The sequence below is a fragment of the Chroicocephalus ridibundus genome, chromosome 7, assembly GCF_963924245.1.
Source record: "Chroicocephalus ridibundus chromosome 7, bChrRid1.1, whole genome shotgun sequence".
Classification (NCBI taxonomy): Eukaryota; Metazoa; Chordata; class Aves; order Charadriiformes; family Laridae; genus Chroicocephalus; species Chroicocephalus ridibundus.
In genome coordinates, this window is record NC_086290.1 from 46,410,524 (window position 1) to 46,436,031 (window position 25,508).

The 25,508-nt window shown below is 53.6% G+C and overlaps 1 protein-coding gene across 2 annotated transcripts in view; it reads right to left on the reverse strand.

Moving 5' to 3' along the window:
* The window catches only part of STX1A (syntaxin 1A), a 96,591-nt gene that overhangs the window by 25,201 nt on the left and 45,882 nt on the right, over positions 1 to 25,508 (reverse strand). For both annotated transcript variants that reach the window (XR_010072047.1, XM_063341934.1), the window contains exons 4-5: positions 5,049 to 5,123; positions 1,395 to 1,468 (exon numbers count right to left, since the gene is read on the reverse strand). Coding sequence is in view for 1 of the 2 variants with exons in the window: in XM_063341934.1 (XP_063198004.1) it covers positions 1,395 to 1,468; positions 5,049 to 5,123 (149 nt within the window). In the remaining variant the exon portion in view is untranslated. The remainder of the gene's footprint in view (positions 1 to 1,394; positions 1,469 to 5,048; positions 5,124 to 25,508) is intronic.

Here is a 25,508-nt window from a genome sequence, read left to right on the forward strand (position 1 = left end):
CCTTTCCCTTGGCGCTTCCCAGGCGCTCTGCACTGCCCTCCCAGTTCGTGCCTGCCCACTGCTTCCCCAAGGAAATTTTCTTTTGGCGCTTTCTGCTGCACCGATGGCCTTGCCATGGCCCCACTGACTGCGCTGTCTCTGTTGGTGTGCTCTGAGTCTTCCCACTAGCAGCCACCACAGACATCAGAGAGGTGTTTGTGACCTGTCCTCGCTTTTAGCTGCCTCAGGCCAGGATCCGAGCGGCGCCCAGCAGGGACATCCGCAGCAATCAGACCTTCCCACTGCAATCGGCTGCTCCCGAGAGAGAAAAGCCTCTCCACAAGATGCCCCAGCACTTCTTTCATCAAATATTTCTAAGCTATTTCTTGACTTTCGAGGGGTGGGAGGGAAGTTACTCAGAATTGCGGGATAATTCAGGCTGGAAGGGACTTCAGGAGATCATGCAGCCCAACCTCTGGCTCAAAGCGGGGTCAGTGACTTCCAGTTTCTAGCACATACTGTTGGACTCACGGACAAGCCTCCCGTCCCTCAGTGGCCATCTCTTGAGGGCCAGCACTCTCCACCCTGCCTTGGCTGCAGACAGAAGCACAAGCAGCACGACTGTTCACCACAACAGAGCATAACGCAGCCTCGGGACCACCCAGGCAGAGGAGAGGGACCTCCACCCCCCGCTAAAGAACCCATCAAAAGAAGGTGCTAGTTACTGGTGGTTTCATGGGAATGTGAGGAAGTTGTGTCAGCATCTCAAAAGTCTAACATTTCCTGCACTGTGAAGCCACACCAGTGCCTGGTGGAGGGGCAACTACAGCCCCAGCAGAGAAGAACACCTCCAGCAGGCTGCAGGCCCGCACAGTACTCTGAAAAACCACCCGTCGTCTTAGATTAAATGATATTTTAGGTGAGTCACCCAGCTGCATCAGGAAGCCCTGGTCTCACTTATGAGCTGCTCAAGCATGCTTCCAGGCACTGCAGAAACACACGGTGACTTCGGATTTCTGAACACATTGCAGGCAAGTGTCCTCCCTCAAAGCTGGCACTTCAGAGGGTATTTTTGCCCCGGTTAAAATCACCTTTAGTGAGATGCTTAACACAGATGTGCAGAAACCCCCCAACCTGTTCTTCCATGCAGACGCCCAGACTTTACCCCAGGACGCAGCTGATGCTCGCTGCCCTCCCCTCCACACCTCCTGCTGCACGGACTTCTGTCATGGGTCTTTCAGGCTGGCTTTTTGCTGATCCACGCGCTGCATTACTTTGCCCAATATTTGCACACAGGAACTTGATTGCTCTAAAGCCAAGCACAGCCCTCCTCTCCCACCGCCTCCTGGGATCCCTCAACTGCCTCCAGCCGCTTCCCATCCTCCCCTTCCCAGTGCCAAAGGGCAGAGACTCACCTGAGTCTTCCGTATCCGCAGGTCAGCAGATGACCTGTTCAGTCCTTCCTCTTGTTCAATACTCTGCTCAATACCTGGTTGGGGTAGAAGGACACAGATTATTTTGTGCTGTTTAAAGTAGAAAAAAGGGATAGCTGGTAAAAGGATTGTAAAAGACTGAAGGCTGTGAATTGAGGAGCGTCTGGCACTGAGCAGTCCCCAGCTATGGACTCTAGCCCATGGACCAGCTGCAAAGCCCCGTTTCATTACCCCAAAGAACTCGGTGCCTGGCCATTGGCCGAGACTTGGTGCTGTTGAGGGCAGCACCCATCACCCCCAGGCTGGTAAGCAGGGCTTCCAATACAAAACTGATGTAATGCTCGGGTCTGACCTCTGCACTTTCTGGCACTCAAACAAAATGCGGTGCTGTCTTCCCCCTGCTAGGCAGCAGGAGGAAACCCAGAGCTAAAATGTCTCTGCAAAATACCGAAGCTCAAGACTTCTCCAGGGACCCTAAAAATAGCAGGTCTGCCAGCTGCCCGGCCTTGCACAGGAAGGACCCACCAGGCTGGCGAAAGCCGAACAGTCCTCTGCAGCAAAGCAGAGATTTGCCCTTTTAATTATGCTCAGTAGTGCAACTGAGTGAGATGAATCCCCACTTGCCTAAAGGCCATAAATCGCGGCAGGGAGGAGCACCGCCCCGCTCAGCTTCCCACTGTGGTTCGGGCATGGGGAGGGCAGGGGGTTGCAGGGCACGAGGTCTGGCACAGACCAAGGCAGTGCAAATCTGCTCCTCGAGGCCAGCTGGGGACATACTAATTCAAAATCTTCAGGGACTTAAAAAGCCTGGAGGAAAGCTCCCATCAGCAGGCTGGCCCAGCGTGCAGAGATACATGTTTGCATGTAGACCACCAGGCATGAGCCGGTGGCATCCCTTGAGTTTGGCTGATGACTCCATTCCCAACGCAGATGTTCCACAGCTCTCTGAGCCCGGCTCTCCCCAGCATCTTCCATGCTGGAGCAGGTCCCATGAGCCCAGCATGGGGCAAGTTCCTCCTGCAGCAGGGGCTCCCCATTCCCTGGAGCCGCCCAGTGGCTCCCAATTACCACCCAGCACAGCAGGGCAGAGGGCAGGACACCACCGCCACAGTAGGCACCTGTGTTTCTGCTGCGTGCTGGTTAGCATGGGTGGCCCTGCAGTACTGCCCTGCAGAGAGCAGCAGCTCTGTAAGGAAGACTGTGGGCCTGGAGAACCCTTCACGATGCTGGCAGAGGGTGTCCAACAGCACAGCATGCTCCGAGGAAGTAAGCGCTGGGGAACATCGACACAAATCCTGCGCTCCTTCCTATTCTCTCCTGGAACAAGTGTCTGTACCCAGAACCGATCTGAAAGGTCCCGTCCCACACAGCCAGGCGGCCACAGCGCTTCTCCTGCACACCCCCCCTGCCTGTGAACGCCCTGGCTGCTGCTCGCCCAGCGTATTTCATCAGCAATGAGTCTTCTTCCACACTTGTCATAAATCGTTCCCTGTTCCCAAAGAACAGTATTGGCAAACATTGTGCATTTATGACAATTAATAAAATCACATTTTCCCAAGAAGCTGGTAATTAGAATTAGCCACTGCATGAGCAATGTCTGTCCTAAAGAAGTCAATTCGCTGTCAGCAGATGGTGTTTTTGATCAGTCCTGACTGTTTTTTTCACTGATCACGCAGGCCATGAGGCAATATGGGACAAAGCACACGGACTAATAATCTCGCTGCTCCGGGTAAATACAATACCAGCGAGTCTTTTCTGGGGGAAGAAAACAGGAATCGGAGCCTGTCCTGCAAACCTTCAGGCTCTCAAAGCCCCTTAAAAAACACAGAACAAAGCACCAATGGAAAAGAACTTTTGTTTTGCACAGGCCAAACCCTGTCCCCACCTGGACACCAGGGATCCCAGTATGGCCGGGGCCTTTAGTCTGTCGGAAGGGTCCATGGCCTATGAAACAGGTAAACTGGCTCCTAACTCTCCTTCGGGTCTAGCTGAGATCACGTATCAGGAGGACAAAGGGCACCAAGGGGACAACAGAGGTACAAGTCTTCTGGCATACACATGGGACATGGTCATGCCAGTAGTGACAAACCTGACAAACGGCTCCAGCCATATCCAAGTCCTCCACGCCTGTGGAGCTCCCATGAAGCCCTGCAATTAGGGAGAATGCTGCTGCCATGGGGGAAGCACCAGCTCCTCTCCCACCCTTCAGGCACGGCCAAGTCTCCTGCAACAAGCTCAAACAAATCCCAGGCTGAGGGCCAAGACCACTGCAGGCCAATCCGAGCTGTGCGGGGGTGACCTGCCTCCTGCCTCAAGGTGCTGCTGTCCTCACTGACCCCCTGCATTCCTGGGGTCCAGTCTTGGGCTTTTGGGCTTGTCTGAGTACTCCAGCACAACCCTGACCATCGGCAGGCTGATGGGCATGTTGTCGTCACTCCCTGCTTGTCAAAGACATCGACTGACTCTTCTGATGGTGGAAACCAACAGCGACGTTGGCCATGCTCAGTCCCTGCACTCCCAAGGTGGAGGCACACCAAGACAATGGGGCGTGCTGATGAGATAGGATACCCTTCCCAAGCCCAACGGCCCCTTTCTTCCCCACCACCTGCCCCACACAGCCCATGCCCAGGGGCAGCAGTGCCTCCTGCCAGCATAACCGGGATGGGCAGGGGGGCACCACTGCCTTGGGCAGAACCACAGCAATGGAAGTCTGTGCTGGGGATGGAAAAACAAGGGACGACAGGACCAGCCTGGTGGGAGCTGGATGCGGGAAGCGAGAAGCGTGACCCCTGGGGCAGCGAGCCCCGTGCTAGCACACTGCCAGAGGGCCAGAAGCACGACCTGGCCCAGCTGAAGCCCCACAGGGAAGAGGGACCACGGCTCTCCAGAGGGGACCCCTCGGTGCTGCACCTGCCTAGGCTGCCTGTGCCAACCTGGCTCACCGGGGAAGAGCCAGCTCTTCTTGGAGGCTTGCAAGGCCCACAGCAACACCTCTTCAACCACTCAGCCCTGGCAACCCAACCTTTGGCCATGCCGTGGCTTTCCTCAGAGGCAGGGCTCACCTGGAGAGCCCAATGCCTGCCAATGCTGGTGGCATGGGACATGCTCGCAGCCCATCAGGTTCTCGTGGCCCTGTTTCCTCACCTCCATTGGGAATGGGGCACAAGGGGGCAAATTCACAAAGGGCAAAAAAAAGCAGCTAGAGGATGCTAGGAGGAGGGAAGGCGATGCCTATCCCCAGGCGATCCCTGCAAAGGAATTGCAGACCCCCAGCTCTGTGACCCCTCCCAGCACCAGCTCAGGATGCCAGAGGACACACAGACAGGGCCAGGCTGCGCGTCTGTAACCTGCCCTTTTCCACCTCGAGCAAACCGCCCCAAAACTGTCTCGACCCGAGTCAAACACCAGCTAGCGCTGGCACAGGGCTGGCATGACAGGCAGGGCCCCACAGCATCTCTGGTCACGGCGGACGAGCGGGAAGCACTGAGCGGTGGGGGCACGGAGCTAGACAGGGGGCAGCAGTTCTCCCTGCCTGCTGCATCCCTGGGACGGGAGCTGCGGTACCCGCTGCCCTGGGCTGCAGGGCAGGAGCGCAGCTGGCAGAGCCCCGCAGCAGCACGGCAGGAACATACTCACTCTTTAGCTTGGAGCGCACTTTGTTCGCTGTCTTCTTTATGTCAGACATCAGCTCTTCCAGCTCCTCCTTCGTTTCTGGTGAGAAAGAAAAGAGCAAACACAGATGTGTTGGCATCACTGCTAAAATCTGCTGCCCCTGCCCCATAGCATGTGGAGACCAGAGTTGCAAGCACTCCCACCTCCAGACTGGGAGCACTTCCACCCCACGCACCCGATGGACTCTCCCCACAGTCCTGAACCTGGCAATGATGCTGTTGCTAGTTGGGAAGCAGGGAGCTGGGGAGCTGTTCTGCAGGACCTCCTGCCCCCACAGCCCTAACCTGCCTCATAACCAGCTCTCCGCAGAAAGTGGAAGGGATGGGACACACAGGGCTGGTTCATGTAGAGGAGAGAAAACCGCTGCCGGACACCAAAAATCTTTGCTCACCGAGGCCTGATCTCTACAGACTCCTGCCATGCTGGTGAGCCCTCCCTAGGGTGTTACGAAAGGTCACATCTGCCACTGGCACCCCCTGACTAACAGCCGGCTTGTGTGTGTGTGTGTTCACTTCCTAGCCTGAATTTGCTGCTTTTGACAGAAATGTAAGGGCTGAAGTGCCCAGAAATCCCCCCAGTCCCAGAGCCCGCGTCTCAGGAATGACTGGGAGCAGCCCAGCAGTGGTGGGAGGGTGTAAAGAAATTCTCATACTTCAACGGGCAGGGACGCAGGAGTTGCAAATAAAAACAAATACAAACAAGTCCCTTCCTCCCTATCCCCACGGGTATCCCAGGCGCACCTGCATGACCTGCACGCATCTCCCACTGGGAGAAGAGCCCTGTCGAGCACGGAGCCCATCACCGAGTCTCAGCATCTCCCTAGGGCCGCCCATCTAAGCCTGCGAGGGCTTATACAAGAGTGTGCCGGGCTGCCAGGACTATGGACTCAGCTACAGAAAGGAGGAAACTACAGCGTAGAAGTAAATCAGCTGGGGAAGTTCCGAGACCTGCCTGACCGATGGAATCTGGCTCAGGGCTATCTGCCCTCTCTCCCATGCACAAATGACACAAGTTGGCTCTGAGCTCACCACCACCAACAGCACAACCATCGCCACATCTCCAAGCGCTCATGGCTTGTAGGACTTTTCTTGACATTGCAGCAGCATCTCCAAGCCACGAGACATGCTCAGCAAACCCGGACTGGAGTGAAGCTCCTTGATGAGCTGTGCAAAGGACTGAGGGTGGGTGACAAATGGGGACATCAACCCAGCATCTCCTGGGCTGCATCCCCAGCAGCGTGGCCAGCAGGGACAGGGAGGGGATGATCCCCCTCTGCTCCGCTCTCCTCACACCCACCAGGAGCCTCCACCTCTGGGCTCCCCACCACAACGCAGACATGGACCTGGCAGAGACGCTCCACAGAAGGCCACCAACATGCTCCCACGGCTGGAACACCTCTGCTCTGGAGAAAGCCTGAGAGAGTTCGGCTTCTGCAGCCTGGAGAAGACACGGCTCCAGGGAGACCTTCCTGCGGCTGCTCAGGACTTAAAGGGGCTTCTAGGAAAGAGGGAGAGAGACTTTTGACCAGGGCCTGCAGCGACAGGACAAGGGGCAGCAGTTCTGAACTGAACGGGGCTGGGGTTAGGTCGGACATAAGGAAGAAACGTTGTACCAGGAGGGTGGTGGGACCCTGGCCCAGGTTGCCCAGAGAAGCTGTGGCTGCCCCATCCCTGGAGGGGTTCAAGGCCAGGTTGGACAGGCCTTGGAGCAACCTGGGCTGGTGGGAGGTGTTCCTGCCCGGGGCAGAGGGGTTGGATGGGATGATCTCTGAAGCTCCTTTCCAACCCAAACCCCTCTGTGAGTGTGTGATCTCAGACAGGTTCCTCTCCCAGAAACCAGTGTCCTTGAAGGAGCCAAGATGTGCACGCATGCCCCTCGCTACCCTGTGCTTCAGAAGTTGCCGGACCCCCCTGAGCTCAGCAGCAGGGCTGGAGCAGGTGGCGCAGCACCCATGGTGGCACAGCACCCGTGCCCAGCACGCAGGTGCCCAACTGTGCTCTGCCTGCGCAGCCTTTCATGCTGAGCACCTGCAAAAAGGATGGGTGGTACGAAACACCCTGGGCTCACCCACGGGCTTGCGGCAGCCCAGCTCGCTTGCCAGGGACACAGCCATGCCCTGACCATGGGGCTGGCCAACCCCAAAACTCAGCAGTGAGACCAGCACGTTGCGAAATCTCAAGATCCAGATACTAAAGAAGGCACAAACCACTTGCCATTCAAATATGATTTCTTGGAAATGCTGCCACCCTAATGCTCCCTCTTGATTTTGATGAGATCAAGACTTACTTAATTAAATAAAACTTTGTTTAATAGACTCTAGGCACATTAACTGAGTCATTTCAATAGCTGTGGTAGCTCTGATGCTGTACGCTCCCAGCTGGCAGTCACAGGCATAATTAGAAAATCATGATGATGGGAATGTGCTGGGGGAAGGTCACATCCTATCGACAGTTGTACACATTTCTGACTCAGAGCTAAGAGCTTCGGCACTATTGGGAAAAGGAGAAAACAAACACATCTGCAAATACCTTCACCCCAGGCTTCCGGTATTTCTGAGCAAGCCAACACAGTGGTCTCACCTGGGAAGTGGTACAATTACGGATTTGCTAGAGGATAAGCACAAATGCAGGGAAAGGAAGAGGATATTTTCAGTTTGACTTCTCATTTGACTAATTATTTTTTACCTGTTCTTGAAAGAACTTGTATCGGACAAGAAAACAAACCAGCCTGGGCCGAGTAACCCGTTGCACCTAGACAGGCTGGGCCAGCTGATGGGGAAACGGAGGAAGACCCAGGAGTACTGGGGGACAAGAGGCTGCCACAAACACGGGGACAGGCCGAGAGCTGGGCTTGTTCACCTAGTAAGGGGACAGCAAAGGGGGTTCCTAGTGCTGCCTACGACTACCCAGCAGGAAGGTGGAGAGAAGCTGGAGCAAGACTTCTTGCTGGTCCTTAGAGGAGACCTTCAGCTTCTTGCTGAAGCTTGGAGAGGACAGGACAAACAGTCATGGACCAAGCTGGGACAAGCAAAATTCAAATTAGATATTAGGAAAACGAGTTGTCATCATGAAGGCAATCAAACACCGGACCCAGAGAGCCTATAGGATGTCCATCCTTAAGGATACTCAGCATACGGCTGGGTGAAGGCCTCATCAACCTGATCTAATGGACCTGCTGGAGGGTACTGGACCAGGGACCTCCAAGGTCCCTTCCCACCTGTATCCACCTTCCATCCTATGAAACAATTTCATATAACTCACCGCTATATACTTTCCCTTCTCCCTGCCAATTCCAGCTGAGGGATGCGCTGCAGTGGTGCTGTCGTTGAGGATGCACAGGGCAACCGGTGAGCGTGGGCAAGCATCCCCCTGCGCTGGCTGCTCAGGAAGGGGACACGACCATGTGGACGGATGGAGGGGGACACAGAATGGGGAGTTAGGACGCCTTCCCTGGACACATTTACAGCTGAGCAGCAGGGAGAAAACACTCCTTCTAGCTGGCTTTGAGTCACAGGACATGTGAGGATTACTTGGCGACCTGGCAGGCACAGGCTTCCCAGACAATTATTTTCACATCCATGGCGTCTCTTTAAGTGACTCACTCAAATCTATTTAACCGTTCAAGGCGAGTAACATTCAGCAACAGGAACCTGAAGTACCACAACATCACCGCCGCCACGGCTGGAGTCACCCCGGCCAGCAGAGCAGCAGTTAAGGGGCAAGATGTGATATTTAAGAGGGTGGGCCAGGCTCCCCACATCCCACAGCCGACCCAGGACATCTGCTCCGCTCCTGCTGGCCCCGAGCACATCAGGGCGGCAGGGATGGCCCCCATGGCCACCAGCACTGTGGGGCCATGTCCCCAGTCCCTTCTGGGAAGGGGAGAGGAGGCTTTGGTCCAAGGTCAAGCCGATGCCCAGAGCCGCTATGCGGGATGCTCCTCAGGGCAGGGAGGACTCCTGCCTGCAGCCCGACACTCAGCGTTGCTGTTCGCCACCATCAATAAAGGAGGGAAAAAGCCTCCAAACTGACCAGCAGCGAGCAGGGCAGCAGCAGGCACCAGACCTTCCCCCTTCACAGTCAACTGCAGGCGCCTGACATGCGCCCGCCACAGCACGCCTCAGCGTCACTGTGATGGTGACACTGCACACGCACGACACGGTTCTCAGCCATCGAAGCATCCTCGCTCACTTCTTATTCAGATCGATAAACCTTCCCCTCTTTGCAACCCGCCGTTCTTTACTGACAACAATCAACCAACATAATCAAGAAAAGTAAAGCTTCAAACTAATTCATGGCCAAGATCCCTGATAAAGCTGGGAAGAAGGATCTTTTTGGCAAAGATTTAGCTTTTTCAATAAAAAAATTAAAGAAGATCCTGATCACAGTTCCTCCAAGGAAATTTTAAAAAATAAACCTTTCTTGCCTTAAAATTTTCCTTCTGTCTCTTGCAGGTTAACGTTGATGTGCCTCTTTATCTTGGCACTTACATTTATGAAATGTAGGGTATTTTTTAAAAGTGAATGCAACGAGGAAGCACAGACCTGGCAGCCCCACGAGCTGTCTGGTCTCTGGGAGCACACTGCTAAGGGATCCTTCCTAGGGATCTACGGAATTCGTTAAAACATTTTCCATAGTGTTTCATGGAGTTAAAAGTAATAAAAATGAAACCTGTTTTAAAAACCACCAGATTTGCTAGAAAGCCTGTTCCAGCCCCAGGCTGGTAACTACTGACTGGTCAGCCTTACCTCCATGCCCAGTAAGATCATGGAGCAGAACCTCCTGGAAGACATGTCGAAACATATGGATGACAGGAAGGTGATGAGAGACAGCCAACATGGCTTCACCAAGACCATGACCAAGCTCATGGTCTTCTACGATGGAGGGATTGCATCAGTGGACAAAGGAAGAGCTACAGATGTCACCTATCTAGACTTCTGTAAGGCCTTCAACTCGGTCCCACACAACCTTCTTCTTATTTGGAGAGATACGGGTTTGGTGGGTGGACTACAGAGGGATAAGGAATTGGGTGGATGGACACGTCCAAATTGTTGCATTCAGTAGCTCAATGTCCAAGCGGAAACCTGTAAGGAGTGGTGTCCCTCAAGGGTCTGTACTGGGACCAATACTATTTCGTATCTCCATCAACGACACAGACAGTGGGATTGAGGGCACCCTCAGCAATTTTGCAGGTGACACCGAGCTGAGTGGGGCAGTCGATGCACTGCAGGGAAGGGGTGGCATCCAGAGGGACCTGGACAGGCTGGAGGAGTGGGTCCATGTGAACCTCATGAAGTTCAACCAGGACAAGTGCAAGGTCCTGCACCTGGATCAGGGCAATCCCCACTACCAGCACAGACTGGCGGAGGGAGGGAGAGCAGCCTTGCAGAGAAGGACTTTCCAGCAGAAGTTCCACCCACCAGAATAGATTTGGGACATCAATGACCTCTATGCAGGCCTTCAGCTCCCAAAAGCTGATGTTCCTTCTTGGAAACAGAGCTCAGAGTCTGACGATGTAATTTATTTATTCAAGATAAGTAAAACAAGAAGGAAAAAATGAGATGCTCGGTTTGCAAGAAGCTGGCTCAACCCCTTCCTCATTTTCTAGAATTTTTTCCAACTCCGATCAATACAACCAATTGCAGCAGGTATGGCAGAACAGGGGAGCATGCAAGAGGGGTGGGCAGGAGAGAGCTGTGCAACCACTGCCCCAAGCAGAGCTGGGATTGTCCTTTCCACACAGAAGCAGCACAAGGAGCTCCAGCTGCTTGCCAAGCTGCAGAAATAGGACACGGCAATGCCGTCCATCTGCCTTCGCCAGGAGCGAGGGCACAGGAGACATTCATTACCATCGTGAGGGGCCAGCAGCCCTGGGATTTTTAACTTCCAGCGTGCTAGGAGGGACGGATCCTGCTCAACATGCAGCAAGAAGCAACGCTGCCAGGGTCCAATGTCACTACAAAAGAAGGCTCCTACAGAGGAGCAGAGCAGAGACGATGCATGGAAGGGTCTGATAAGCCCTTACGGATCCCCTGGGACTAAAGGTACTCCGCAAAACGCCTCGTCTGTACCATCTGGCCGTGTCTGAGGTGATCTGCAACAGGTCAAAATTGTAGCTTTTGACTTTTTAAGTCACTAAAAAAGGAAGCAAGTGAGGTGTTTCACTGATGTTTCTATTACATATTATTAGCTAATTAAAAGCTGGTCCTGGGTAATGTTGGTGGGACTGCGCTTACACAATACCCTTTTATAGTAGCGATGGTGGATCCTGTTTCACCCATCCTGGAAACCCAGTGTGCTCCTGGTCCAGCCAGGCAAAGGTGCTGGACCTTTGCACCAACAACTGGGCTCGCAACGATGGAGCGGCCACAGGCCGCCTCGCACCCCGGAGCTCGGCATGCAGAGCCCTTCCACAGCCTGTCGCTAAGCTGACCAATGGCTGAGCTCCCCCCTAGGGTGTTCTCATCCCTTCACCGTCCTCTGCCTGCTTCTGCCGCTCTGGGCTGGCCTCAGAGCTGGAAAACCCCGCCGGAAGGCTAATCTCAGGATGAAGGGAGAGCAGCGCTATGCATTAACCGCTTCTCCTGCAGCCAGGCTTGTTGATTACTTCTAAACCAGCAGCACAGATGATGGGATCAAAGTTTGCTCGCAACAAAGCATTTTGGTTTGGTGATGAACCTATGCGAAAGGCAGAGACAGTGCAGCGCAGTGCCTTGTTCCAGTTTCTCTTTTTTTTTGGAGAAAGCGTTGGGATTTCATTTTGTTTTCCAATTACTCACACTAAAAGAGCAATTTGCAGCTGGTGATGAATAAGAGCTAGGGATGAAGGGGGGCCATGCAAGTGCTGTAACTCCGCCTGGTCACTCTCGTGAGCTCAAATCCAACTCGTGCAACAGTACATCTTCCCAGATGCACACCCGTCCTGCCTGCAGCGGGCTCGTGGGGCTGCCGGCCACCACAGCCACGGAAGGAACAGTTTGCATTCAGCAGCAAATCTCGTGGGACCCGCAGCTTGCCTCCGGCACCCCCAGCCCGTCACATCCCATGCTGGTACTCCAGCTTGCAGCTCCAGCAGAGCCGCTGTTGGGAAAGCAGGAGGTCACTGAGCTGACAGGAGAAATAAAGTATCAATACCTCAAAAAAAAGGGACGTTAGGACACCTTTTAATTAACTTTTCGGCAATAATTAAGTACCCTGCATGCCAATGCAAGCTGGAGAGCGTAGTTCTGTTTGTACAGCAACAAGGTCCCACTAAAACACGTCTCAAAGGCAGGTACAGCCCCGATGAAAGCACAGCAGCTTTGCACAGGACACACCTGGTGGGCCCTGGGGACTCCCCCTGTCCCATGAGGGACCTGCCCTCACGAGGGGCACGAGTTGAGACAGCAACATTCACGTGAACCAACACCTTTGGCTGGCTGCTCCCACCAGCTGCAAACGTCGGAGATCTCTGGCTGTTTTACAGCATCACCCGTGAGGTTTTGGGGCACCCACCTCTCTGGGAGCAACCAGCCGGCTGACGAGCAAACCGCTCCTTCCCTTTCCACAGCCTCCTCCCATGTTCTTCGCAGTGCCCCATCCTCCCCCGGGGCTCTCCTCCATCCACCCCCCCCAACACCCAGTTTGCTCCAGGGTGACACTAAACACCATTGTGAGCTGCGCCCTGTCCCCACGCCATCCCGCTGCCATCCCTCTCAGGGCCACAGGCAAAGGTCGGAGCTGCGGGACAGCGCGGGGGGCAGGGGGACAGCAGCACCGGGGCTCACGGGGAGCAGAGCTAGCCCGGCCCTCCCGCGGGCACGCAGCAGGCAGAGGTACCAACTAAAGCTGCTCAGATCTATTTTTACATTAATTGTCTTACCCTTCTTTAATTCTCTCGATTGAATTCCACTTCAAATACTCCATTATTTTGCCCAGAAGCAAGGTCGGGTTGATCAGTCAATAATTACCCAGCTCATTCCCTCTCTCTTTCTTCAAAAAATTGACTCTGTGTTACCTCCCAAGCTCCTGATGCCCATCAGGTATGTGGAGACTTATTGGAAATCAACACTAATGGCAGAGGCACCATCTTACTCAGCTCTTGGAAAACCTCCCGATCGATAACCTCAGGTAGACTGGATCCAGCAGTGTCTATTTTTGGTACTGACTGTTTAGAAACAACTGGAATTACCATTGGAACGTAAGAATTTAATCATCATAAGATGTATCACGTGCTTTCTCAAACACTCAAAAAAAAGCATTTCCCAAATGCTTCTATCTTTTCTGCGTTATTCGCCCTTTTTCCATTATTAATGCACCGAAACGGCTGAGAGGTTTCTGCTCTTCTTTAAGCACGTCACAAAAAATTCACACCGTCCTTCAGGCTGGTGCTTGCTGGGTTTTCCAGCTCCCCGAAACACCCAGCTCCAGTTTGTGTGCCACTGGGAGCGGGTGGGAAAACGCTCTCCTCCTCCCCACCACATATGGGAAAACGGAGATGAACGTAAACCAATGTCAATTAAAACTCCAAAAGCAGGAGTTACAGAAAATGTGGTAAGCAATGCGAAAGGATGCAGTGAGAATATAGTGCTTTAAATTTATTCTGTGCGCACATGACATAAAGGAGCAAGTCACGATTGTCTGCATGTCACGATTGTCTGCACCGAAGCTTCTCACTTTTCCTCTTGTACTTGGTTCCCCTTTATGAGCTGAGACAAAAGAGGACTGAGGCTCTTCGGCGCGGGTGTGGCACACCTGCATGACGTGAAGATTTGCTTCTCATTTCTACCGACCTCCAATCTGTGGCACTGACACCCGCCCCGGTGCGGAGATGTGAACACAAGCACCGCTGGTGCACGGGGGGGTGGGTCCTGCCCCCCCGGGCTGTGACAAAGATATTTCACACTCCAGCAATGTAAATCTTTCTTCTAGGTCTGAGCACCACAAATTAGGCTGAATTTGGGATCACAAATGAGCAATTGCAATTCCCTGGTCTTGTAACAGAGGTGTCTGGGACAATGAAATAATTCCTTTTTGTCCTGTGCTTTAATCATAGGATCGTGGACTCACAGAGGGGTTTGGGTTGGAAGGGACCTTAAAGACCATCCAGTTCCCACCTCCTGCCCCGGGCAGGGACACCTCCCACCAGCCCAGGTTGCTCCAAGCCCTGTCCAACCTGGCCTTGAACCCCTCCAGGGATGGGGCAGCCACAGCTTCTCTGGGCAACCTGGGCCAGGGTCCCACCACCCCCATGGTACAACGTTTCTTCCTTATGTCCGACCTAACCCCAGCCCCGTTCAGTTCAGAACCACTGCCCCTTGTCCTGTCACTGCAGGCCCTGGTCAAAAGTCTCTCTCCTTCTTTCCTAGAAGCCCCTTTAAGTCCTGAGTGGCCGCAGGAAGGTCTCCCTGGAGCCGTGTCTTCTCCAGGCTGCAGAAGCCGAACTCTCTCAGGCTTTCTCCAGAGCAGAGGTGTTCCAGCCGTGGGAGCATGTTGGTGGCCTCCTGTGGGGCGTCTCTGCCAGGTCCATGTCTGCCTTGTGGTGGGGACCCCAGAGCTGGAGACTTGCGGGGAGTGTGAGGAGAGCGGAGCAGAGGGGGAGCATCCCCTCCCTGTCCCTGCTGGCCACGCTGCTGGGGATGCAGCCCAGGAGACGTTTGGCGAAAGTGGGCTGCAAGTGCACATTGGCGGCTGATGTCCCATTTGTCACCCACCAGTATCCCCCTGTCCTTCTCTGCAGGGTGCTCTTCATCCATCCATCCATCCATCCATCCATCCATCCATCCATCCATCCAACCATCCATCCATCCCCCAGCCTGTGCTGGTACTGGGGAATGCCCTGATCCAGGTGCAGGACCTTGCACTTGTCCTGGCTGAACTTCATGAGGGTCACATGCCTTGGTAACTTTATTCCTAGCACTCTGGCTGCACACTAAAGCACTTTCGCCCACCCTTCCTTTTTTATCCTCACCTCCTTCAGGAAATTGGCTTTGAACCTCACTCAGGCGAGCTGCCTCCTGCGAAGAGCGCTGACCTGGACGTGCTCTCCACTACCTCAGCACCCCATCCCACACTGCCTTATCCCCTGGCCAGGAACAGCACTCATTTACCTGACCCTTTTCTAGAAGGCTGAATGCGATGCCAGGTGAATCAGACTGAGTTAAAAAAAATAAAAATTAAAAAAAAAAATAGTTCTGGACCTCTCCAAACCCTAGAGCCTGGAGTAGGAGGCAGAGCTCTGGAGGGCCACCGGCCATCCCAGGCCACCTCAGATGGCACTCTGCACAACAGCACGACCATACATGCCGCAAACCTACATCAGGACCTACACTGGACATCTCCCCTGGCCTGTCTGGTGGAGCAGTCCCCTTGGGCAGGGGCAGGAACAGCTTTGCAGAGGGCTTCCATGGAGAAGGTCCCACAGGTCCACCAATGCAGCGCACTTCTGCATGACCCACCATGGGCCCAGCAGTTATTTGACCCAGGACACACCATGGCTCTTCCCAAAAGCAGATGTAGCCTGAATGCCGTATTTAAATTGTTGAGGGTGAGAGAGTGAGTCCAAACTGCGCCAACGAGGGGCCCTGGCCACTGAGCAGACCAAGGGGCAGTGGAGACGTAGGGTCTGACTGAGGGACTGGGTCCACAGGAGGACGCAAGTGCTTCACCCCATGCACAAGGTGATGCAGATCACCTACAGTGACCCCATTTGGACACAGAGAAACAAGGCTTCGTGCAGAAAGGCAGGCAGCCAGGGAATTGTGGAAAGGTTATTTTTAGAGTTGCACATTTCCATGAGAAAGACCAAGTATCACCTCTAGCTACACAAAGAAATCTTTTTGAGCACTGGTGGAAAAAAATGACCCAAAGAAGTCCTACGACCTGGAGCTTCAGCTGCAAGAGAGTGCAAGAGTGTCTTCAAGACAGTTATTCGGTACCCAAAGCAGCATGTGCAAAATAAAGCCCCAGAAAGCACCCACTGAAGAGTTCAGGTACCTCTGCTGCCCAATCCAGTGTTTCTTTCTTTAAAAATATGGCCTGATTTATATTTTCAAAAACAGGCCAAAGCGCAGGGTGGGACTGTTCACTCAACTCCTGCTTGGATTTTGGCTAACACTCTGGGACCATTAGGTCCAAGCGAGGACAACACGTAGGCGAGAGACGGTGGCCACGGAAAGGCCTAAAAGACATTCTGCAGCCCACTGCCGCTTGCAGCCAGCTGTCTCCTGCAGCCATCACCCTCATCTGGCGGTTTCTTCAGAATCCACTAGCTCAGGGAAATGGTATAGATCAAAATTCCAAGCTGGAAGGTATAGCCAAGCTTAGCCAAATAAGTTTTTTAAGTGGATCCAACAGCAGCCGGACTGCTGAGGCTTTCGTGCTTCCCGGTGTGACACGGGGGACATCTGCACCACGGTGGAGGAGGGAGGATGAGCTCTCTCGCCCTCTGCTAGGTAACTGTTTTGCTCAGAGATGCATGACTTAAAAGTTGCAAGTTATGAGTCTGAAGTTATGAATTCGAGAACTTTTGAGTTAGACACCTCACGAACTAAGTGACAGACTAGTGAATTCACACGTTAGACTAGTCTGTGCCCTTGTTTGTCTTTGTTTGCTTTCTTTCCTAATGAGGTCATAAAATAAAGTTTAATTTACAGAGTACATTGTCCTGTAAATTTGGGAGATCCAAGTGGACCATGAAAAATTGTGTTGCTCATGACCCGTTCGCAGGCAGGCCGGCTGGTTGCTCTGTTGTTGTGAATCCCAGTCTCCCCCACCCCGACTCTCCCCATTCTCCCCACTCCGGGCCCAGCAATCTGACAGCTCCCCACCAGAAGGTTTGCTAGAGCAGCACCCTGCCCAGGTCAACCAGTCACTGCAACCTGCAGGTCCGTCAGAGCAGACGGCTTCGGGCACAGGGAGGCGGGAAGGTCCCTAAAAGCCAGCCGCTGCACAGCAGCCCACTACGTCTCTGTAAATAGCAGCCCACAAGCAATCACCATAATGCATTTAATCAAAAAAGAAGATGGGCTTTGGTCATCATGAGGCTTTGGCAGCAGCCCTGATCACAGAGTGTCACTAAAGAGGCAGCAGTAAAGGGATGGGAAATGTTAAAAAGGGGAAAAAATCCACCTCACAGGGCTGAGCACTTGATCAAGTATCTTTTCACAGGATCATGGACTCACAGAGGGGTTTGGGTTGGAAGGGACCTTAAAGACCATCTCGTTCCACCCCCTGCCCTGGGCAGGGACACCTCCCACCAGCCAACGTTGCTCCAAGCCCTGTCCAACCTGGCCTTGAACACCTCCAGGGATGGGGCAGCCACAGCTTCTCTGGGCAACCTGGGCCAGGGTCCCACCACCCCCATGGTACAATATTCCTTCCCTATGTCCAACTTAAACCCTGCAAGGCCACTGGCGAGCACATCAGCAGCCCCTGACAGGTCCTGCCACCATCACCCAGCTCTCCCCAGCGTCTCCCCATCAATCAGCCCCTGCAACCCTCCAGGCGCTGCTGCTTGTCAGTTCTTCCCGGCTTCCTCCCGCCCTCGCTGGCCGAGCCCCAGCAGCTGGCAGCCACAGGCAGCACCAGCAGCAGCATGCCGTGGCAGGCAGTGCCGACGTGCTCCCCGGCACGCTCGCTCCAGCATCCCACTCCTCCCTAGCACGGCGTCAGCCACCGGCGTCACCGACATGTCACCAGCCGCCTTTTCCACGCCTCTTGTTAATTCATCGGAGGGGAAATCTCCTCCCCGATGGAGGAGGAACAGGGAATCCCAAAAGCAAGGGGACCACCGTGACCAGCAAATCTTGCTTGCTCCCTGCTTCACCGCTCCAAACTCCCCGCACTGTCCTTGCTCAGTGCCCCTCAGAGAAGGGCAGGTTAGCCTTAAACGCTCAAAATAAAAATGGAGATACTGGAAATACTGGTAGGAAGGGAAGAAAGCCCTCTTGTCTTTAACAAGGGAGATGAAAAAACACACTTTGAGTGAAGAGAAAATAACAGAGACCCTACAAAATCACTGGAAAACAATGCAAGGGTGCATTTGGGCAGAACAGAAAGGAAGGGGGGAAATAGGTCAGATGCAGGTCTGGGATTGCACAGACCAACGGCCAAGCACTCGTTCCCCCTCCTCAGCTCTTGCATAGGAGATATTGCTGTGTACTGTCTCACGGCAGCCCCCACGCTTCCTCCTCAGCACCTGCTCACCCCTTCCCTCCTGGCCCCACACCTCAGCAGCCTCCTCCCAAAGCCCTCCCCACCCCCCACCATTCGGACTCGTCTTGCTCCCCCCATCCACCTCCCTTAATTACGGCTTCCCCAGCTTTCCCCTCTCTTCGTGCTGGAATTCACCCTCCCCTGCCAGTTCACTCTCCAGATTCCTTTCTTCACTGGGATTTGCAGTCCCCTTTCGCAGCACTGCTCACTCTTAGCTAATTACCAAGCCCAGACAGCAGGCTCTGCCCCGCCAGCCTTCACGCTTTGCCCCAGGCATCCGCAGCTGGCAGCTGGCTGGTCAACCACCGCTATCTGCCTCATCAATCTGCACACTTAAAAAATCTCAAAATTTAACTACTGCACCAGAGACGCTGTCTGCAGGCACTTGCAGCCCCTGCTGCCGGGCAGTGGGGCAACCCCATGCTTCTGGCAGAAGAAGGTCCTCATGCAAGAGCATTGCGCCAGGCTCATCCTCCCCAGGAGCTCAGCAACCCACCATGGCCATGGGAGCCCTTCTCCTCCCCAGCCTGCCTGAAAAGGACGTCCCTCTCCCTGCAGGGGAGAACAGGCTGCCCAGAGAGGTGGTGGAGTCTCCGTCTCTGGAGACATTCCAAACCCGCCTGGACGCGTTCCTGTGCCACCTGCTTTGGGTGACCCTGCTCTGGCAGGGGGTTGGACGGGATGATCTCCAGAGGTCCCTTCCAACCCTACGATTCTATGATTCTATGATTTCTACCTTTTAGACAGTAGGTTTTGTATTCCCTGGGGGGAGGATCCTTCGGGAAATCTCATACTGGGGGCGTCTTCTAAAGGTCTGCGGGCAGCCGAGGTCACAAGACGTGGCTGCGTCCCCCACTCTGTACGCTCACCTCCTCACCAAACCCTAACAAGACAGAGGCTTTTCCCCATCAACTGCCTTTTCCCAAGTCATCCTGCCCCACATTTCTGGTCCCTTGATCCAAACCCAAAGCACTCACTTGCAGGCGTGGGGCTGCCCCGTGCACGAAACGCACAGCCCTCGCCCACCCTCCGCATCGAGACACACATGCAGTTCTGCAGCGGCTCTCGAAGGGCCAGCAATGTTTTCCTCCAAGAGTGCAAAGCCCAATTCTAACTCTCAGTAAACAACAGCTTTAATACACACAGGGGACGCTCAGGAATGACAGCGGAGACCTCCAGCTGTTGCGGATGTGAAAACTGCAGCACAGCTGCTGAGCACTTGGCAGCGGGGTGGATCTGAGACAGCTCAGAAGCAAAATCATGTGCAGGACAGGTGAAGGTTTTAATCAAAGCAAAATGTGCAAGGAAGGAAAAGCAGCAAGGAGAGCGTATCTTTGGTTTTCCTGCCGTTTGCAGCAGCTGGGGGCTAGGCAGGGATGTACCAGTAATCCCACCCACACCACCAGGCTGGATACAGGGACCAGATGATTAAAGATTCAGAGGTGGACTGGGGAAAAATGATGAACGAGTCCCGAACCGGGGTCAATTGTGGGGCGAGTTCAATTCAGTATTTTCATTAAGAGGTTGCAGGCTGGAGGAAAATCCGCTCGCTGGCTTGCAGAAGGGGCATGGAAGGGCTCTGATTGCTTCACCTATCTGATTTAAAGACACACTTGATTAATGACAAAACCAGGCTAAAAATCAATTACACAGATACTGAAAAAGGACAAATCTCAGCCAGTTCCCAAGGAGAGCAATAATCTAATGGCCTAAACTCCAGGACCTTGTATCAACTCGTATGCTGGAAGCAGGTTACATGAAAGCCAGCAAGGAAGGCAGCAGCCGACGGTGGGACGATACACACGTGGATCAAAGGCATTTTTTTCTCGTAAACAGTGAATCTGAGCAGGAATCAGGTAGACAACTGCCTTCCCGAGCTCACCGCAGCACCGTGCTGAGGATGGGCAGTGCAGGCAGAAGGGGGCTGCGATCCCATCTCTGAACACAGCACTGACCCCGTGTCCCAACAGCGCTTCCATGCTTCCCAGACGAGGATGTGCCACGCAGGTTAGAAAGCAGGATTTCACGCACAGAAGGTCTGGAGATGCCGCCTGATCACTGCATGCAAGTACTGGCCCACGCAAAAGCTGCCGACGCACACAGCAGTCTGAACGCTACCTAATCTCAGCAAAAGACCTAGTTAATCCAATTTCCTGGAAGTAGTTGGTGTCCAGTGATCCTTGGCTTGCCTGCTTCTTGCAAGCTGTGGATAGTTAATCCCCTGTTCAGTCCTCTCCTTCTGGGGTAAAGGGATGGTCAGGATTTCCCATACCAGCCTCGGCCAGGACTGCCAGCCTGGTGCTGGCACAGGGACCGCACTAAAATGCCGTGTTGCAGAAGATATGACACCTGTGTGCAATGGTCAGGGAGGGATATGCTTAACAGAACAAGAGGAAATGGCCTCAAGTTGTGCCAGGGGAGGTTTAGATTGGATATTAGGAAAGATTTCTACACCAAAGGTGTTATCAAACATGGGAACAGGTTGCCCAGGGAAGCGGTGTAATCGTCATCCCTGAAGGTATCTAAAAGATGGGCAGACATGGTGCTGAGGGACATGGGTTAGTGGTGGTTTTTGTCAGTGCTGGGTTGATGGTTGGACTCGATGATCTGAAAGGTCCCTTCCAACCTAGACAATTCTATGATTCTACCTCAGTAACTAATAATTGTCTCCAAAATTCTTCTGAAGACGAGACACTAACCATCACTGGACATGGTCCACTAGATAATGAAGATCTGTGTCACAGAATCACAGAATCATAGAGTCATTCAGGTTGGAAAAGACCCTTGGGATCATCAAGTCCAACCATCAACCTCACTCTACAAAGTTCTCCCCTACACCATATCCCCCAACACCACATCTAAACAACTCATAAACACATTCAGGGATGGTGACTCCACCACCTCCCTGGGCAGCCTATTCCAGGGTCTGACCACTCCTATTGTCAAGAAGTTTTTCCTAATGTCCAGCCTAAACCTCCTCTGTTGCAGCTTGAAGCCATTCCCTCTTGTTCTATCCCCAATTACCTGTGAGAAGAGACCAGCACCAACCTCTCTACAATGTCCTTTCAAGTAGTTGTAGAGAGTGATGAGGTCTCCCCTCAGCCTCCTCTTCCTCAAACTAAACAGCCCCAGCTCCTTCAATTGCTCCTCATAAGATTTATTCTCCAGGCCCTTCACCAGCTTCGTTGCCCTCCTCTGCACTCGCTCCAGCACCTCGATATCTCTCTCACACTGAGGTGCCCAAAACTGAACACAATACTCAAGGTGTGGCCTCACCAGTGTTGAGTACAGGGGGACAATCACCTCCCTCCTTCTGCTGGTCACACTGTTTCTAATACAAGCCAGGATGCCATTGGCTTTCTTGGCCACCTGGGCACACTGCTGGCTCATGTTCAGCCGCTTGGCAATTAGAAGTCCCAGGTCCTTTTCTGCCAGGCAGCTCTCCAGCCACACTTCCCCAAGCCTGTAGATGGGTTGTTGTGGCCCAAGTGCAGGACCTGGCCCTCAGCCTTGTTGAAGCTCACACGTTGACCCATCGATCCAATCTATCCAAGTCTCTCTCTGATCCAAATCTCACATGCTCTGGACCAAACTAAGCACCAAATCCGCACTTGGAATGTCAGGAACCTCCACTAATCAGGGCCTCATCTCTTTCATGGAGGACACATCACCCGACCAACTCCTTTGGCATGGGAGGATTTCAGTCTTTCATGCTTTTGACCTACCACTGTCTCCAGAGGTGGAGCAGAGTCCCTGCCAACCTCAACCACCCTGGGGTTCTGTAAGGAAAGGGGTTTCTACTGTGATAGTGACTGATCACAGGTCACACAGAGATGCTGCAGAATCTTCATCCTTAGAGATATTAAAATACTATCTGCACATGGTTTTGGGCAACCTGCTTTAGGTGACTCAGCTTGAGCACGAGTGTTGGACCAGGTCACCTCCAGAGGTCCCTTCCTACCTCAACCTATCCGTGATTCTGTGAAAATAAGGAGCTGCGGTGCCCTGCGATGACCAGACAAGAGAAGCCGTTGTGCTGTGTTTCGTGAAACTTGTGAAAAGCAGCCATGCCACAGGAGTGTTACATGGCTGCAGAGCATCACCAGCTCCCGTGCAGCACCACTGAGGCTGGACCCTGGGCTGGGGGACAAGGCGGGGCGAGGGGGACAGCCTGCACCTTGCTGGACACAGGCAGGGAAACTTCCTCATCTGGAGACCAGCTGAAGCAGATGGGAGGGGGACCCACCAAAGCCAAGAGATGGCATTCACAGTAGAAATTGTTCAAGAACAAGAGAAAATGCCTTACAGAAGGAGAATCCAGAGCCCAAGAGACGATTGTCTGTGTTACAATCTGCTATCACAGAACCACACAATCACAGAATCATGGGGTTGGAAGGGACCTCTGGAGATCACCCAGTCCAACCCCCTGCCAGAGCAGGGTCACCCAGAGCAGGTGGCACAGGAACGCGTCCAGGTGGGTTTGGAATGTCTCCAGAGACGCAGACTCCACCACCTCTCTGGGCAGCCTGTGCCAGGGCTCTGACACCCTCACAGCAAAGACGTTCCTCCTCATGTTTAGGCGGAACTTCCTATGCTCAAGTTTGTGCCCATTACCTCTTGTCCTGTCCCCGGGCACCACTGAAAAGAGCCTGGCCCCATCCTCTTGACACCCACCCTTTAAGTAAATGTTGATAAGATCCCCCCTCAGCCGTCTTTTTTCCAGACTGAAGAGACCCAAATCCCTCAGCCTTTCTTCATAAGAGAGGTGTTCCAGTCCCCTCAGCATCTTGGTAGCCCTTTGCTGTCCCCTCTCCAGCAGTTCCCTGTCCTCCTTGAACCGGGGAGCCCAGAACTGGACCCAGTGCTCCAGGTGCGGCCCCCCCAGGGCAGAGCAGAGGGGGAGGATGACCTCCCTCGACCTGCTGGCCACACTCTTCTATCACCTTACAAGGAGGAAATGCTGAAAACTGAAGAGCTGCTTAGTCGTCACCGTGTCCCAGCTGACTGGAGGTTAGCAAATGTGACACCCATCCACAAGAAGGGCCGGAAGGAGGATCCGGGGAACTACAGGCCAGTCAGTCTGACCTCGGTGCCTGGGAAGGTCATGGAACAGATCCTCCTCAGTGCCATTACACGGCACATGCAGGAGAACAGGGTGATCAGGCCCAGTCAGCATGGGTTTGTGAAGGGCAGGTCATGCCTATCAAACCTAATATCCTTCTATGATAAGGTGACCCGCTTAGTGGATGAGGGAAAAGCTGTGGATGTTATCTACTTGGATTTTTGCAAAGCTTTTGACACTGTTTCCCACAGCATTCTCCTGGAGAAACTGGCTGCTCATGGCCTGGACAGGTGTACTCTTCGCTGGGTAAAAAACTGGCTGGATGGCCGTGCCCAGAGAGTGGTGGTAAATGGAGTTAAATCCAGTTGGTGTCCAGTCACAAGTGGTGTCCCCCAGGGTTCGGTGCTGGGGCCGGTTCTCTTTAATATCTTTATCAATGATCTGGATGAAGGGATTGAATGCACCCTCAGTAAGTTCGCAGATGACACTAAACTGGGCGGGCGTGTTGATCTGCTTGAGGGTAGGTTGGCTCTGCAGAGGGATCTGGACAGGCTGGATCGATGGGCTGAGACCAATGGTATGAGGTTCAACAAGGCCAAGTGCCGGGTCCTGCACTTGGGTCACAACAACCCCATGCAGCGCTACAGGATTGGGGCGGAATGGCTTGAAAGCAGCTCGACAGAAAAGGACTTGGGAGTGTTGGTTGACAGCCGGCTGAATATGAGCCAGCAGTGTGCCCAGGTGGCCAAGAAGGCCAACAGCATCCTAGCCTGTATCAGGAATAGTGTGGTGAGCCGGACTAGGGAAGTGATCATCCCCCTGTACTCGGCACTGGTGAGGCCCCACCTCGAGTACTGCGTTCAGTTTTGGGCCCCTCGCTACAAGAGGGACATTGAGGTGTTGGAGCGTGTCCAGAGAAGGGCTACAAAGCTGGTGAGGGGTCTGGAGGACAAACCTTATGAGGAACGACTGAGGGAGCTGGGGTTGTTTAGCCTGGAGAAGAGGAGGCTGAGGGGAGACCTTATCACCCTCTACAACTACCTGAAAGGAGGTTGTAGAGAGATGGGGGCTGACCTCTTCTCCCTGGTGACAAGTGATAGGACGAGGGGAAACGGGTTCAAGTTACGTCAGGGGAGGTTTAGATTAGATATTAGGAGACATTTTTTCACTGAAAGGGTTATTAAACATCGGAATAGGCTGCCCAGGGAGGTGGTGGATTCACCATCTCTGGAGGTATTTAAAAAAAGGGTAGATGGGGCACTGAGGGACATGGTTTAGAAGTGGCTCTTGTCAGGGTAGGCTAAAGGTTGGACTCGATGATCTTAAAGGTCCCTTCCAACCTCAACAATTCTATGATTCTATGATTCTATCTTCATCTCCTTCCCCAGCCAGCCTGCACACCACTGGAATAAGGAATAACCAGCAATATGCAGCAGCATCACACTCGACAAGGATGCAGTGGTACCGATCCCGCAGCGCTCTGTGGCCAGCCGGCTCCGAAGAAGTGAATCTCCATCATGTTTTTTGGCAAAAAAATCCAGCAGTTTCTCACCAAAAACACCATCCAGAGCAGTCAAGGTCGGCACTGCCTTTCAGTACCAATTACACAGGCAAACACTGGAATCGAGAGCAGTTCCCCTTCCGGCACACCCAGTATTTCATCTGGGCTAAGCCCGCTTCCTCTTATCATTAATTATTACACATTAGAAGCCTGCAAAGTTTTAATAGCTAATTCCAAAGCTCTTCCAAGTTGTTTCAGCATCTCCCTCCTGACAATGCGTGGTAGGACCTTCTGCCCCCACACCGCGGAAGAGGACATGTGGCAAATGAAGCCCCCAGCCCCCTGGACGGGCTGTCCTGTACCCCGACAGCATGGAGAGACGGGGGCCCGGAGCCTTCCCCACTGCCAGGGCTTTCCACGAACAGACACAAGTGCAAGGCTGGGCGGCGCAGGAGGGGAGGACACGGCCCACAGCAGTGGCCCTCCCTCTGCCAGCAAGGGCGGGCAGCTTCACAGCAGCTTTTACTTAGTGCTTTCCCTGTGCTTGCTCCAAGCCACCCTCTAACGCCTTTTTAACAAGCCCCCAGCCTATGCCACATCCCCACGTGACTGTGGAGGGCACGGGCCCCGGCTGCGCACCAGGCGGTGGTTTGTCATCACTGTAACCA